The sequence below is a fragment of the Ciconia boyciana genome, chromosome 1 (genome assembly GCF_034638445.1).
Source record: "Ciconia boyciana chromosome 1, ASM3463844v1, whole genome shotgun sequence".
NCBI classification, from domain to species: domain Eukaryota; kingdom Metazoa; phylum Chordata; class Aves; order Ciconiiformes; family Ciconiidae; genus Ciconia; species Ciconia boyciana.
The window spans coordinates 63,348,771-63,366,194 of NC_132934.1; the positions used below are offsets into that span (position 1 = coordinate 63,348,771).

At 43.6% G+C, this 17,424-nt stretch overlaps 1 protein-coding gene across 7 annotated transcripts in view; it reads right to left on the reverse strand.

The window, feature by feature from the left end:
• The window catches only part of CHPT1 (choline phosphotransferase 1), a 23,736-nt gene extending 7,816 nt beyond the window's left edge, over window positions 1–15,920 (reverse strand). For 5 of the 7 annotated variants that reach the window (XM_072871674.1, XM_072871694.1, XM_072871646.1 and 2 more), the window contains exons 1-4: window positions 15,569–15,918; window positions 5,833–5,980; window positions 4,645–4,786; window positions 1,005–1,089 (exon numbers count right to left, since the gene is read on the reverse strand). In XM_072871674.1, coding sequence (XP_072727775.1) covers window positions 1,005–1,089; window positions 4,645–4,786; window positions 5,833–5,980; window positions 15,569–15,811 — 618 coding nt within the window. In that variant the 5' untranslated portion in view covers window positions 15,812–15,918. Of the gene's footprint in view, window positions 1–1,004; window positions 1,090–4,644; window positions 4,787–5,832; window positions 5,981–15,568 lie in introns of all 7 variants that reach the window. The other 2 variants (XM_072871666.1, XM_072871639.1) reach the window with 1 other exon arrangement.
• Between the last annotated feature and the right edge of the window lie 1,504 nt (window positions 15,921–17,424).

Sequence of the window (17,424 nt, forward strand, 5' to 3'; positions counted from 1 at the left end):
TTGACTATATTTTTGAATATAGATTGTTTTGAGATACAGCATAACTACCACAGATTTTGATACTGAAGAAAAATCAATCATAATTAAAGTCTAATGCACCTACTTTATTTTCCAACATGAAAATAAGCTGTTTGAAAATAGAACAAAGCCATCTTGCAGGATGGGGAAAGGAAACAAAGTTTAGCTAAACATTTCTTCATTGCTGAGTAAACTCGTAGATTAATTTGAATTACTTGATGGTTTATATTTAGATTAATTTGCATTGGTTATCAATAGCATGGAAGGGTCTCAGCTCTTCCATGTGCTGTAACCAAGCAGTACTATATATTTCTGAGTAAAGACCCTAGAAAGGATGAAGATGTTAGTCTAATATACTTTTGATCCCGTCCACTCAAGTGCATCTTTAAAGATCAGAATAAAAGCCAGAGACAGGGAAATGCTTTTGTACAGAAAACAATTCTTTAAATATAGATATTTACATTTATGTTGGCTCTGACATAACTGTTAAAAATCAGTACATGTCCATTGGCACATAAATACGGATTACTTAACCAAAAACCCCCTAACTTCATCCCATGGTTTTGTTAGTTGAAAGCACTTAATCTTTAAATTTTAAAATAAAGTATCCTGTAAATCATTTAACTGAGCAGAAATGTATGTCTTACAATAAAACATACAAAAGAAATAAAACTAGAACAAAACTATTTGTTAAAGCTTAAGTATCTGCAGAGTATTAGTTCCAGATCAGAAGTCTGTATGTGGCAGATGGGGTCTTTTTTCCTCTATGTAGCTCTAAATTTGTGCATAGGAAGTCACACCATTATATCTAAGTTAGCCACAACATAAAAATAACCTACATTTGTGCAATAAGCTGAAACAGAACATTAGACAACTAGTAGGTGTTGATGGTACTTGCACAAGATAGCTTCAAATACCATAGGAACTGTGAACACTTAACAGGAACTGAATACTCAACAGGAACTCTGAATACTTAATACACTTACCTTATAGTCCCATACTGCTGTTCCACCATATGCAGATATCAAGAGCAGCATTGTTATGGCTATCTGAACTTCAGTTACATCAACTCTATGAAGGAAAAAAAAAAGGAAATTTAGTTACCTTTAGGACCTTTAGAAAGGTGTTTTTGCTGTAGGTGTAAGGCAGGCATGGGGGAAAAAAATCAAAAGACAGTGACTTTAAATTATTGCCTTAAAAGTACTTCAGATTACATCAACGTATACAGAATATTATTTTCCTTGACTGAGAAAGATACTCTACATGGAGGCACACATCTTTGGTTAAGATTTAAAATTAAACCAATACTCACTTATCTAGAGCAAGCTACATATAATTGTAATAGGGGGAATATCTTTAATGAATACATTGTTAACTATTAGGGAATTTTGTATAAATTTACAGAGTTGTTGCTGTGTAAGCATCAAATCAAAGTTTAAAGCAAGCTCACAGTAAGTGAAATCAAACATTTCCATTAAAAGCATATCTTATAAAAGTATGGACCCTGCAGGCTGGGACAACAGAAAGGATTTCTTTAAACAATTGTATCATGAAAACTTGACAGATACAGCCTGCAACACATAAGGGCAGTATTTTGAGGACTGAGACAGCGGATAGCTAAGCATCTGCCCTGTTTCAGAGGATATATAATTGATATCTTGCTTTTTTCCATAAAAGCATTTTTAAAATAGGTGGCCTTGTATGCCCCCTCAAGTCCAGGCTCTGTATTCCACCTTTTTTTGTTCTCAGACAAGATAGCCAAACTCTTTTCTTTCTGTATTTGATTGATGAAATGTTTTGAGAAGACCTGAATATATAAAAAAAGTTAAGAAGAAGCTCAAGAGACAGAATCGGTATTTTCAATAAAGCTTTAAAATAAATTAAAAAAATAAGTGCACATCTAAGGTACTGTTTATGCTACCAAAGGTTTTGAGACAAGTACCTGATCTTTGTACTGAAGTTACCAGCAAACAGTGACAATGGATGTTTTAAATACAACATTTCCTTAAGCAGTTCGAATAAATTTGCTGTTTTAAGGTACTATGACCAAAGTCAACATGTATCATTACTTGCTCAGCATGTGAACTGTTTGCACAGGAAACTGTATTTTTAAAGGGAGATAGGACTCAACTCTTGGCTAATGGAAAATATTTATCTGATCTTGATGATCACAGTAACATTAAACTCTCTTCTTTCATCAGAAAGATAGTGATAAGAGATGCTAAATTTCATCACAAGCTTCAGACCCTTAGTCTTAGAAGAGCCAAAGTTTAAGCTGCAACTAGACAATATGCTGAGGTGCTCGTCACTGTCCAAAGCCGTTGGAATGGGTTAGTCCTCTCCTTCCTACGCCACTGCACTCCCTCGCTTGCACTAGCTGTTGTGCTCATCGGGCTGTAAGGTGAACCAGTTCAGCTTGCTAGCCTTGTGTAGGTTTTTAATCTTCTGCCCATTTCATGAATTGGCTTGAAGTCAAGTGACAGAGTCTGTGCAGGGGGGAAACAGGACAGCGCTGCTGGGAGTGGGCTTTTCCCTCTCTACCAGGGGTGAAATGTTGCATCTGCCCAGTCATTGCTGTAGCTGCACACTGACCTTGTTGGTTATGTCATGCAAAAGCATCCATATGCAAGTGCAAGTGTTCAGAGTTTGTGCTTTGTACTATTAAAACCTAGATTCCTAAGCTGTACTGCACTTGCTGTTGTTGGCGGCAGGAGGAGGCTTGAACTTGAAGTTGAGTAATTACATGTGTTTAGTACTTAATTTTACAGAGGCTCAGACAGTTGGTTGCAACACCGCCCAAATCAGAGTCCAAAGATTTTAATAAGACACTGTGTGGTATTCTACATAACCTGACAGTAGCACAGTACCCAGCTGCTCTGATCCTTCCTGGCCATCAGTGCTAGGACTCTCTCATCTGTCATTTGACTTCTAAAATCAAGTGCCTCTAATTTAGGAACAGCATCAGTGAAATCTTCCATCCATGTTGTTATCATATTTAGAGCAATATACTCTTGCCTTCATTTAGTCTCTCACCTCTAAGCTTAAAAGAAATAAAATTGCAAGCCTTGAAACAACTCTGACCTGTTCTCACTAAACAGAAATAAGTTATCTTGGAGAAAAGTTGTGTCTGTCTAACTTCAAACAGTAAGCATGGCCAAACACCAGGCCATTCCGAACTGCTTGTACTATGGATTATCACTATATTTACATAGAAGCCATTAAGTTTTTAATGAAGAAGTTTTATGCGGCATGGGAGCCTCGGTGCCTTCCTGATATAGGGGAAATTCTCACATTTTATGCAAGAACAAAAGGCACAGAAAAGCAATCATTTATGCAAAATCCCAGAGCTCGTGGCACAGTCCATCTCCCTTCATTGTAGTCCACTGTCAGGTATGGAAATTATCCTATTTCAGCCATCACTCTAAAGCATCTATTTTTGTTTACAGCACAAGATGTCCTTTAAAAAAGTAGGATGGGTAGGGAGGTAGAAGAGTTATAGTTTGTGTGGTAAAATGCATTAGCAGCGAATAAAAAGAGCTCTTAGCATTACCACAGAGACAGCTTGCTTTTGATACAGACATCGAACAGTATGCAAGGATAGCTGATCACTAGCCTGTGTGCTCAGTGATGCTCAGATTTGCTAAGGTCAGAGCTAAGTAGGACTATAAACAAGTGACTTAACAATTGACTAGGATTATCAGAAGGACAGCCTTCATCTATCACATATTTCCAGTTTTGCTGCTACAGAAGTCTCTGATCTTTTCCTCTTTTCAGAAATCATTACTAAAGTGCAGCTCATTGTTTAAAACCAGCAAAAGGCCATGGCTAGCTGCGGGAGGGTGCCGCAATCCCCACACTGTTACGAGTTAAATTGAAATGGTTATCTTCTACATGAATGTCATGACTCTGCTCCCACACTGTAGTGAGAACAGATGAAGTTTCTACCAAGTCATGAACAGCATCACAGCAATCGCTAGAATTGTGACCAAACACAAAACCTAAAGGACATCAAAACCAGTATGAGCCAGATTAAAAGCAAAACCCCCAAATAAACCTGGGGTAATTCTTCAAGCACTGCCATAGCTCTGTGGAACTCCTTGACAAAGGATGCAAGGGATGCACAGAGTTTGTTCAAAGGAAGACTGAAGATGTCTATGGAAGAGAAACCCATTAGCATGGGAATTTCTCTCTAAATGCATGTGGTTCAGAGTCCCCTGGGCTGAAACTGTTCTGCGTCTGGGAGGTTACAAAGGGAGGTACTGTAGATGCTTGCTCTGTCCCTACTCCTACACAGAACTCGTTTACACTGCAGGCAAGACCTCTGGCCTGAGTCTGCATGGTGCTTGTATAAGTTCCGTGAACAAATCTGCAGACAAAAGAGCAAAACGCATGCAAACAAAGCATATATAGCTAAAATCAGCTGCTAAAAGAACAAGCCCTCTGCTCAATATTATGCAGACTTTTAAAGTTCTTGCCAGGTAAAACACAAGTCTGCTAGGGTAGAAGGGAGATAAGGAGGAAGGCGAGAGGAAGAGAGAGCAGAGAAAAACACAAGAAGAAATGGAAATCAAGTAGCTAGCAGTCTCAGACATTAAGCCACATGCACTTCTAAAGGTACCTACTTACTTTCCAAACCTTAGTATGCCTGATACATATGTCTGCCAGTGAGCAGAATAGAACATGAACAGTCCCACAAAACAACAGAAAAACAACCAGTCAGGATTTGTTCCTAGTCGGATTGCTATGCAGGATCCAAGGACAACAAAAACTGAAAAGCAGAAATGAACATGTTAGTCATATACCCTCTTTGCTTGCAGTTAAGAGAAATAAAAAAATCACAAGGCATTTTACATCACTATAACAAAGTAATGATACGACTGATACTTTACTGAGTAGCTAACCTCAGGGACAGTCCTGGCAGGAGAGACCAAAACACAGGACTCCTTTTCTTCCAAGCGAGGGCCCTGCCTTCTAGCCTACAGTGGTTGTTCTCCCTTCTTCTGGCCTTGTCATCTGGTGTTCTTTGCGACACTGACAGCTTCACCTGAAGGGCCCCGCTCAGAGAGACTGGTAGTGGCACTTCTCTGGGAAGTGAGGCATAAAGAACACACCGACTCCCAGGGCAAATGTTTCAGCCATTAAGCTTTTATAGAAGTACAGGCATTGCCACCAACAGCAACTAAGTTACGGAAAGTAAAGCTGAGCAAGGCTTACTTTTTAAGGACTCCAAATAAACTTTTTTTAAACTCATTCTTCTAAGGAATATAAATTATCCTTCTCCTAAGTGCCAGGCTAGATGCCCTATTACCAAACTGATATTTTGGCACCTCACTCCTAAAGCAGAATCCTTATTTACACATGCCAGCATCAGTCTTTTAGGTCCTTAAAATCCTTTATTAGACATCACCTGTACCCTGCTGGAAAACACAGGCTAGGTATAGTAAAAAAATCTCTAAGCATGCTCTTACAGAATTCTTTGTTCACTACCTAGCTCGCTCAAAGAACACTATACATGAAGATTCACAGTAAGAGCAGAATGCATGTTACCCAACATCTGCCAAAGGTACTTCTGAAATATCCTCCCTGATACTGGTAGGGGACACAAAGGTCAGGGGCAGCCTTGGCTGCAGTGACCAGGAGATGGTGAAGTTATCCTAAAAGAAGGGAACATGCTGACCCTGCTCTGAGTAGGGGGTTGGACTAGATGATTTCCAGAGGTCCTTTCCAACTTGAACAAGTCTGTGATTAATCAGCTCCTCTTGAAAACAAGTAACGTTTTTAAAACTAGGATGGGTAACAGTAGGTTAAGGCTACCTGTGGAAATAGAGTCGCAGCCATGATCAAAGAGTTCTCCTAGAGGAGAACTACTGTTTGTTCTTCTGGCTTGCTTCCCATCAATGGCATCCAGAGACTGGTAGATAAAAAGTCCTAATGCACCCAGGATGTATGCCCAAAAAGGTGCCTGAAAGAGATTCACATAGATGGTCACTAGGCAGTTCCCAATTTCTTAGCTGATAATCTATTAAAGGTAAAATATTGTTCAGCACAAAACCATACCACATTGTGCTATTTGTTACTTAGTTAACGGACAAACCAAATTCTGTGCGCTAGTCCTACATGAGCTGTAGTAACTACTATAATGAACTACTCTGGATATACCTGTGAAACACAGGTCCTTCTAATTATTTAAAAAAAAAAAAAAACCAAACAAAACCCAAAAAACTTTAACCTCTCTTGTGCATCAATTGACTTATTTTTCCACTGTAAAACCACAGTATTTCTATAATTATTATTTGTGCTGAAAAATGTTATGAAAATAAAATTAATCTTTAAAAAAGAAAATAGTAGTAAGGCACTTACTAAAGTTCTCAGCAGTTTATGTGATAAACGCTTAGATTATTTGCTCAGATTTACAACATATAGATACAAAAACCCATTACATTTTACTAAATAAAGACTTCAGCTTTTAGGGAAAGAGCTTTTTACCAACATACAAAAATTGCCTACAAAGGCACTTTGGACAAGGGTTTGAAGAAATTAAGTCATTCACTAAATATGAAGGAGCAACTATCTACTCAATACAGACCATCAGAGTTTCAAAACAAGCTGTGAATCGGTTACATTAACACCAGTCTTGGGTTCAAAGGAACCGTCCTACAGGAGTACCTTTCAAAAGCATTATTTTCATACACACAGTCAGTATGTCTTTGTCTAGGAATTAGTTTTTAGTAAAAAATTACTTATTACACCTTTTGAACAAAGTACAGGTAACATTTTTGCCTATTTTCCAGTGGTACCCTTAACACTTAGAAGCACTGTTCACAAAAAGAGAGCCAAAGTTAGGTATAAATGCTGGAAATGCAACTTGCAGGTTAAACAAGCAAACAGCCACAGGCAGCCACACTCCCAGGTAAGTGAATCCTTACACTCCCAGGTAAGGGACAGCTGCTGCGGCTCTACACCTCTGCAATTCCTCTCCTGCAGCGCAAATAGGCCAACGTGATTACGTGTATTACCTAAGTCCTCTAAAGCCTATTAAGCAGATTTAGACAACAGATCGAAACTCAGTGAGCTGAGATTTGTCCACACTCACATAAACCCAGTGTCATTGCTGGGGAAAAAGGAAAAATGACAGTTGCCAATCAGCACATAGGCGGGGAGAGGAGAAAGCAGCAATAAGAATGCAGATGAGGTGAGCTGCTCCTCCAGCCATTCTGTTTTCTCATCATCGTTACAGTCACTGACTTGTGCTAGGAAAAAAGTTACGCTTCCAGTCAGACTGATCACAAAACACATCTTTCCCAAGAACCAGCATGCTTCAAGGAAGTTCAGTTCTGAACAGCTTTTTTGCTGTTATTTAAGACTTCCTCATGTATTCAAGGCTGGCTGATACACTATGTTATCGCTTAGTTTTGTGCTTTTAATATGGAAACAATATTGTCAGCAAATTTATTCAAATACTGGGTAGCAGGAAAATCATAATTTCATTAATAAAACATTCCACCATTTAAAGTCAAATGGTTGGCTGCTTCGCCCAACTTTGAAGCAAAAGACAGTCACAGAATTAGGGACTCCACCTATAGGTGAGAAGTCTGCATTTGTATGTACATAGAAATCTAGAAAACTTAGAAAATTCTTCAAAACTGGCAAAGCCGTCTTTCTCCTTAATCCAAGGAAAATTGGATTAAGAAAATCCAATTAAAGGATTAAAACTAAGAAAAATTGTAATCACAGATGATGTGGAAGATGATGTAATTGTAATCACAGATGATGGAAGCCTTGAGCAGGTGAAAGAGGATGAGTAGATATTCTCATTCCAATGGCCATTTAACATGCTGGTATCTGGCAACCCCCCCAAAGAGCACGCTACAGAAATCCAGGTCAAGTGATTGCAGCAATACGTTTGATGTTTACCAATGGAATTAGTCGAGTTATTTAGGTTTTTCCTCCCTTGTTAGTCCAGTTCAACATTTTGTGGGGGATGGGGTTAAATCAGGGAGTGAGTTCTTAGCCATCTTTTGAAAAAGTTTCTCTCCTCTGATGAAGGGGGAAGGACAGAGCCTGTGGACACAGGAGGAGCCTACTGTCACCCAGGGTTCGCAGATCACCGAGAGCCAGCTGGAGGAACAGAGAGCTCAAGCGCTTCTCCTGGCACCAGCTCACTTGCTCAGACATTCTGCAGGGAGGCAGCGGCTACCTGTCGGCCCCCGTTCTTGCTCTCCACCTTTCCAAAATAGAGGGCTGTCAGTCATTGCTCAGGTATTTCAGGACATAAAAGCACAGTTAGGACCCTGCTGAAGCTAAGATCGTTTTACTTGTGACATAATCCACATATTAAAGCTACCACAGTAGCTATACTGACTTTTTCAGAATAACTTTGTTGTATGGGGAATAACAGATATTCTCAAACAAGGCAGCTCCTGACACAGACCTATGAATGAAGCATCATGAGCAGAAAGGCCAGGAGAAACCACCAGTTTCACTGCAGTCCTTTAAAAAAGTAGTATTTTAAAGACAGCTCAAATTTTTTTCACTGATATTACTGTGAAATGCCACAAAGTTAATTTGCAGTGTTTTACGAGGTGTCCTTACTGTGACATACTTCTACCAATTATGAAAAGATAGCTTGAGATCTATTGAAACTTGTCATGCTAATCCCTGGGTTTTGGCAAGTAGACCAGGCCACACCTGGCAATTCTGTCCAGGACACCACTGGTTTTTTGGTTGCATTATGTTCCCCTTCTTTTGCAACCATCTACCTATAACTGAAATAGGTTTTAGTTTGCTTTAAAGTCATCAGGTTCTCCGTATCACAGACAAAAGTAGACTGTATCCAGTGCTAAATATGCAAGCTAAATTCCTTACCCACTCTGCATTCACTCCCCCCAGTGTGGGGCACATCACCAATTAAGTCAAATGCCAGAGCGTGGGAAGTTTCTTATTTAACTGGATCATTTCCATAATTGAAACACCAGTCAGGAACAGAAACCTGTTATGGCACTTTTTTTTTTATCATTAGCTGTAGTGCTCTATGCCATATGCTTGGTATTATCACAGTCTTTTGAAAAGCAAGCTCCATGAAATACAAACTCAATTCTAACCAAAACAAAAGGTTTGCATGCTGGTTACTGCAGTCAGTTTATGAAAGTTTCCATAACCCACAGAACTTGAGGCAAGAATTCTTGTTCAAGGTAACATCATCTACATTTACCTTACCTCAAAACAAGTTTAACACATTAAATGTAAAAATAAATAAATAAATAAGCTTCAACTCAAACCTCTCTTATCAGGTCTTTTTGACAAAGCAATGGCTTTTGTTGAGTTTCAAGTTATTGTACAGGTATAATCATTAAGACTGCTGATCCAAGTCTGTTTGCATTAGCTCCTGCTGGGACAAATCAAAGCAATGATCCCCTCAGACTCCAAAACTAGAACGCTCTGCTCATTGACAACCTGTAAAGAGGGGGAGAAGTCTTCATTCTCTTCCCAGTTAGGATATCTGTATCCGTTAACACCTGTAGCGGATGCATCTGTATCCCCGCAGTTGTGGAGAAGGGAAGAATATCCAGTAAGAACAAGGGAACAGGTGTCCGAAAGGGCTTAGAAACACAGTCTGGAGCATTTCTTCCCTAGGCTGTCAGTTCAAATCAAACCCAAAGTGGTAATAGCCAAAGATCACTCATGATCAACTACGCATTTAGCGGATTAAATGAATGCTCTAATGTTTTAATTGGTAAAATACAGTTTTCCAAATCACTGAAGGTGCACAGAGGTTTCTGAAGTTCCTAACAACCACAGATTCTCTCTGCTATCCACCCTCTCAATACAGCTACAGCTGCCATCTCCTCTGCCTTCTCACATGCCTGGCTCTTCACCCAGGGATGTCCCCTGCCGGATTCCCACACCGGAACCAAGTAGTTTGCAAATTAGAGAAGTGGGAGCATTTGAGAATGCTGACATGGCTGACAGACTCAGCAGAAAGGTCAGGAGGCTCCCAATAATCATCAGCTTTTCACTGATGAGGTGTTTATTATCTCTGCCCAAAGTTATATCCTGTCCAAGCAAATGTATTATTTGGCCAGAGCTAGATGCTATTCTCATGGAACTACAAGAGAACACAAAGCCGGGGAGAGGGGCGGGGAGAAGGCGGCTTCTCTGCTTCAATTAGAAAGGATGTCTGAAAGATGATACAGCCCCAGAATCTTGTCACACACAGATTTGGTACAGCAGGTCTGGTCATCTACTGAACCAGAGGGTGTCAAAACAAAACAATGTGCATATAGCATCTGACAAGTATGTGTGGCATGCCTCTCCTTCAGGAAAAAGTGTAGGTTGAACAGCAGTCCTCATTCTTCTGCTCCTGTGGTTCCACACCACAGAAGAGCATGGACAGCTGCAGTAGACTAGATGTGCCAAGAAGATCCCTTACCACTTATTTCAAGCAAAGCTCTCAAGCCCAGAGAGTTCAACAGCCCAAGCTTATGCAACATTTAAAGATTCAGCCCCCCTTAATTACTCACCACATTTAGTCATAATCTCACTTCCTCAATCCAACAACACAGCAACTAATTCCACCCTACTTTACACAGCCCCTCTCTGGAACACATCCAGAATAGAGAGACACATTTTTACTGGACTTCCTCCCTCTTCCCCCCAAATATGGATCGTTTTCCTCACTTCTGTTTTGCACAAAGCATTATGTACAATTGTACTAATAGCAGGAGAAGGGAAGGGGCTGTTTAAACCTGCATTACACCAGGGGGAGAGGGCAGGGAAGGGAAAAAAAAAAAATAAAAATCACACTATAGCCCAAGTGCATGTCATGCACACCAGGGACTCCCTGCATTCCTTCAGCATCCTCCTCTCCCCAACAAGCTCCCTCTGAAAGACCTCCCGTCCTTCTGTGTTGGGGTTCCTGAACCTTCACTGTCTTCCTTTATGCCCAATACCTCTTTCTCCCATTCACTGCTGAGTGCTCCATTCTTCACTCATGGGTATGGGCAGGATTCCCTGCCCCACTCAGTGCTTTGCACCTCTCCTCTACCAGGTCAGGGGCTTAATGCTTCTTCCTTCATGCCTCCAGTTCATACCAGCTGTTCCAGTTCCCCCTCTTTTCTACTTCTTTATTCTCTCTCCCACAAAGCTCAGTTGTGCCCTTGCTATTTACATAATTCCACGCCTGTCAATATCTTCCCTTCATTTCTCCCTCTATCAGGAAAAAACTCAAGACGATGCCTCCTTTCAGTTTGAAAAATTGGGTTTGGTGGGTTTGTTAGGGTTTTTTTGTGGGTTTTTGTTGTTGTTGTTTTTTAAAGGGATTTTTAAAAAGAGAGATTGAGAGAAGCAGAGACAGCACCTCACCAATATTCCTCTCCCTCCAAGCAGTTAATAGTAGAGCTAGCTGGAGCCACCTAGACCCTCCCCTGCTTTTTGGTCTCCCTAGTTGCATGGCTTTCTAAATAGCATGTTTCAGCAAGGTATAGCACCCTTTTATAAATGCACTACACCATTTTTTAAGCAATTCTACACAGCTAGCCATCACAAGCCTCCCTTCTCTCCATAGCTCTGCTGTCTGCACGAGAACCCTTGAGCCCCTGCCCCCTTTCGCCATCGCTGCCCAAACTGCAAATCCATAATCCATGCTTTTCTGTTCCTGTATTACTCTATTCCCAGTAACCTGCAGGAAATTATAGACAACAGAAACAAAGGCCTTAAAAAACCCAAATAAATGAGACATGATGGAACCTAAGAAGCTGACAGCATGCAGGACAAGTCTTTATCCCTGGGTGAAATCTACTCCAATCATTTTAGGGGGCTCTTTGCTTAGATCCTGCTATAACTGCTACGAGATTTATTTTTTTTTAAATAGATATAAATTCAATACAAAGTAATAATTACTGTTAGCATGAACTTCTGTCCTAAAATTCTAGCTTCCCATGGTATTTGAGAGACCTGCGGCTGAGCTCGAAGGATGACTGAAGTTAGGCCCCTCCATGAGGGGCCATGAAAGCAGCAGGATCACAGTTTCCTTTCTCCTTTTCAATAAGGTAGAGAACTATGTCTAGCCAGTTTTCTTCCTAGTGTTGATGCAAGGAAAAAATTAACATGTTGGTTTTCTCCAGAATGGGAAGGGGTAATGAGAGATTCATGTGCAAAACCTAATGAAGTAACTGTAGCTACTTCAGAGAAGTCCGCTTGCAGTAAAGCAAAACAGTTCACTGTCAAGTGGTGGGGATAAAATGGAAATCCTCACCTAAGAAGTGCTCCTTTTACACTCTAATGCAGCAAATACACACTGTTCATACTTAAAGTCAGCAAACCTTTTCATTCCTAAATATTTTATAACTGGTGTCAAAAAACCAGCCTGCAGTCACAGTGAAGAAGATACTTCAGCCCTCCACAGAACATGAAGCATGCAGGTAGTATCCTCCCCACCACTACACCTGGTGTAGCGGTCCCGTATATTATTTCTATAGATTACTGTCCTAAGTTACACAGAGTAAGAAACTGGACAAACACTCTAAAAAAATCTACACACATGGATTTTAGTTACTTGAGCACTTGAGAGGTGCAGTCTGCTAATGGCTTAGCTACAAATAAGAAAGCTTATGTTGAAATGTGCATTTACAGGAGACAGTGATACAACCCATATTCCTACCAGACAAGGAGGAGACATTATTTTAAAAAGCCAAAACATATTGTGCTAGTCAGGAACAAACTGGCTTTTAGTGGTTACTGATTCTGATTAAGATAAAAAGAATAGTGTATAGGGAAATAACGGCTACACAGTAAGAGAACAAGGGAACATTGTATGGTTTTAGACATTAATTGCATTGTGTGGGGGCAGGGAAAAGTATTACTAAATTGTGGAATTCACTGCAATAGGACATAATGGAAGCTGAAAGTACAAACAGGTTCAAAACAAATAATTCGAAAGGCAAAATCATGAGTTGGAAGGTGTCTGTGGGGAAATAGATCCATCAGTTGCTGTTCTAGCAAGTAACCTGAGTAGAATCCCTCACCGAGAAACCCCTAAACCACAGTCTTTTGGCAGCTGGAAGGGTATACTGGGGAAAGATCTCTTTTCTAAGCATCTGCTAGCAGCTACTCTCTGAGGGATTTCAGCTACCAGTCTTACTTGTTTTGAACGGTGTGTACAAACATCAAGACTTCAGTGTTTTCAATAAAGGACTAACAGAAATGGCCCACTTCAGACTGGTTAGGGAAAAAAACCAAACCAACCACACAAACCAACTCATAAAAACCCCTCCACCTAAAACCGAAATCTGCTTGTTATTTTATCTGAGTCTTCTATCCAGTGCTCCTACACTTCCACCAAGAGAATGTAATAACTTCTTGTTAGTCTGTCAGGTAACCAAGACTTGTTCATGAATAGAAGAGGTGGCTTGGCAGTATAGAGAGGTGATGTTGAAGTGCACTATGCTATTAGCTCAGTCTGTGATTCCATCACCTTTAACATAATTTTCAGTTCCACCTCCCCCCTAGCCCTTCCAGCCTACACATCCAAGTCAAAAGTACAAAGTAGGTATTACAACAGTACACGTAGCACCTATCAGTGTTGCAACAGTTTTAGCTTTCTAAAAAAGCCATCCAGACACATGACATCTTAGGTAGAAGACAAGCTGAGTCATTAAACAAGCAGATGCGAGATAACTATGCCCTAAGTGATGCAGCAAGAGAAAGTGAGGGGAATTCTCACAGCGCAGAGGCAACAAAAAAACCAACAGGATAAAGAGGCTGGCTTTACACTACATATTTACAAAGGACATACTGATATCTGAACAAGGAAGTTTAGTCCAAACTATAGGTTCTTACAAAATTCAGCTTCCACAATTAAAAAAGCCAGTAAAATTCCTAAAACAACCTAAGCTTTCTTGGAAGGAATAATTCTCTGGGTGTCTGCAACACAACCTTTTTCTTTTTGTACGAGAGTCCTCAAGCGAAAAATAACTTAAAATTTACTTTCTGCCCTTTTTTTTTTCTGAATAGCAAAGAGGAAAAGCTAAAATGAACATCCAGACACATAGCTGGCACACAATTGATGCCTACGTCACAAAACTAAGCTAAAGGTAGCAGTTCCACAAGCATTTTGATTCTGAAAGTGCCACTAGAAGACAATCTGTGGTTTCCAACCATTCACTCTCATTTCTATCCTCCCTTCTCCTACTGCCTGCAACACCACAGAGTGCCTCTACCTGGTGATGCAAATCAGCGAAGTGATTAGGGTTAGACCAAAGCAAAGTTAATTTTGATTTGGATCAGCTTCCTGATATGTCTGCCACAAACACCTCTGCTAACACAAAGGGCAAAGCAACTACAGAAAAAGATGGGTGCTTCCGTCGACAAGAACACTCACCAAAGTATATCTAAGTTATTAAAAAACCCCAACCAACCACCACCTCTGCCATTAGGGTTTAAACCCATCAGAACGCAAGAAAAACAACAGCCACCCTTCAAGGTATTTTACCTACACAAAGCAATCTTCCCCTGATATTTCCCACCCTAACTACCATGAAGACTCTGCACTGGGAAACTCGTAAAAGGCTGGGAAGCTCCAACAGAGCTACTTAAATTGTCAGTGAAACTATAGGCAACACAGTTTAAGCAACAGCAGCATCAGCCCATCCTAACAAGCCTGTTTTCCCTCCAGAAGCTAAAGCAATTACACGTTTCCCACACGAGGATCTTCGGTAAGCATTTGAGCTACTGTCAGCTAACACATCTGCAACACAAACCAACCTCGATTCTGAACGAGGCAATGCTGAAGTGGCGTCAAGCCATGCCTCGTGGCCAGCTCTGCCCTGCTCCTGGGTGCATCCCGCACCGTCTCCTGGCCCGGAGCTGTTTCTACCTCCACTGCCCCTATGTTACAGCCTTCCTCTTGAGAAGGGAGTTGACACAGCTGACATCTCCTTCCCAGCAAGCTGCCGGAGCAGAGGCACACGTGTGGGATGTAAGATGGCCCCTGGAAGAGGCTGGGGTCTGGGCTGGGCCAAGCACCCAGTCAGAGCCCCATCCCCACAGGGACCTCTGGTCAGCAAAGGACCAGGGAGGAGAGAGGAGCCCACTGAAACTCACCCTTTCACATGATACCCCAGCATTCTGGCATTCAAACCTTAACACCCATCTCCAGCTTGACCCCTGCTACCCCAAAGCATGACCCCCGCATGACCGCTCCCTGATTTCTCAGGGCAAACCTGCAGTGCTACCTAAGCCCTCCCTACCGTGGGAAGGGCAACGCGTATTACCGCCATGGAGCCGCAAGTGGCAGGGCACCGCGCCCTGCGGCAGGCACGGGCCCGAGAGCTTCGGGTACTCTCAGGAGGTACCGGCGTGGCCCCCCCCACACCGGGCCGCCCGGGGCCGAGCTGCGGCACCGCAGGGCGAGAGGGCACGGGGGCCCCGCGGGGCGGCGGCCGGGGCAGGGCCGCCGGGCTGAGGCGAGGCCGTGCCGGGAGGAGACGGTAGCAGGCAGGGGAAGGGGTCAGGCTCTAACGGAGAGGCGGCGGCGGGCCGTGGCGGGCGGTACCTGCTCGGTGGCGCTGGGGCAGCAGGCGATGAGCGGCAGCGCCGTCAGGCAGTTCAGCAGGAGGCCGCCCAGGGTGATGGCGTTGGGGGCCAGCCCCAGCGGGACCTGCTCCACCAGCCAGGCCCAGTAGGGCTGCAGCCACGGCTCCAGCAGCGAGCGCCCGGCCGCGCTGTAGCGGTGCTGCTCCAGGCGCTTCAGCTGCGCCGGGCTGAGGGGCGCGGGCAGAGCCCAGGGCACGGTCATACCGCCGCCGCCCCGCCGCGGGGGCCGCCGCTCGCTGCGCACTGGACGGGACCGCCGTCAGGCCGCCGCCGCCCGGGGCGGGGCTGTACCGGGGACGGCGGCGGGAGGCGGAAAAGGCCGACGCCTAGGGGCGGCCCTGCTGGAGGGGAGCAGCCACCCCCGCGACAGCTAGAGCGGGGCGGGCGCCCTCGCCCCCGGCCCGCCGTTGGTTCCTTTGTCCAGGGGCACGGCTCCCTCACTCCCCCCCGGCAGGGACGCGGTGCCGGTGCCCCCCCCCCCCCGTCCCGGTCGCAGTGGCCCTGTTTCTGGGGAGGTTGCCCTGGCCGTGGCGGCTCCGCCAGCCCCGCCTCGCCGTGAGGGGATGGGGATCACCCCGGCGGCGGGGGGAGCCCTTGGTCGTCGAGGGATGCGCCCCGGGAAGGCCCGTCCCGCCCGCCGCCATTTCCCCAGGCCCGTGGGCAGTCACGGCCGGCGTGGGCGCCTGGAGCGGTGGGCCTGAGCTCCCACGTCTCATCGCTGCTGGGTGCGGGCAGAGTGGGTCGAATCCCCCTCTCCTCTCTGGCTTTCCTCACTCATCTTACTTTCCTTTTGCGTGTTTTATAACGCAGCTGACAGCCGCAGCGGGGGTGCACGCAGCCGGTGGCCGGCAAGCCTTGATGCCGGAGCAAGGCATAATAAAGGCAGGGCTTGGGCGGTGGGTGGGCTCCCTGCAGCCAGCAGGATGCCACAGCCATGTCTGCAGGGCGGTGGTCCCTGTTGTGTCAGCCAAGGGGTCCTGCACCACTGGGAGGAGGCCCGCTGCCTGGGCGGTGGTGGTCTTACGCGTTACGGGGCACCTGAACGCTGTCTTACGCAGAACTGCCTTCACCTCCTTGACCCCCTTAGAGAAGGCGCTTAGAAAAAAATGCGCCTTTTCAGAAATTGTGGCACTTCAAATTATTTGAATTGGTCATGTGAAGGATTTAGGTGTATCCCTGACTCTCTGGGAAGGTATGTGGTTTGTGAATGTGGCCAAGGAAAGGTGAGCACTGTGTAGCTGTATGAAAGATGAAGTAGTAAGTATAAAATACAACCTCTAACGAGTATTATATACCCAACTGGCATCTTCTTAGAATCAGGAATCCTTTTTTAAGTTATTCCACCGTGGGCCAGAGGCTGCAGCTTTCTGGCCCGGCACAACAATTTCCTGGACAGAGCAGTTTCCTGTTACTCAAATTGAGCTGATTCCCTTTGTCTGATAAAGTTAGTATGTTTTTGAGTAGCTTTCTCTACTGCTAGGGTCAGAAACGAGTGACATACGCAAAAGGGTGGTTTCAAAATCCCTTGACATGGTATGTGCATCCTATGTCGCTCATCTGCTGATTTCATTTACAGATCAGTAAATACAGTTATAATATGGCAAGTGGGATTAGGGATGAAAACAGAGAAGAGAGGAACTGCCAGCAAAGGAGGGGGTAATACATAACATAATAAAGAAAGATTCAATAACAGCCAGCTAGGGAATGGCAGAAGGGAAATGTGACAATTAGATTCACAAGCAGCCAAATCCCCAGTCCACTGGAATCACTGGATTTGGAAAAAGGTAAAAACACTGTTTCTTTTAATACCCTGTG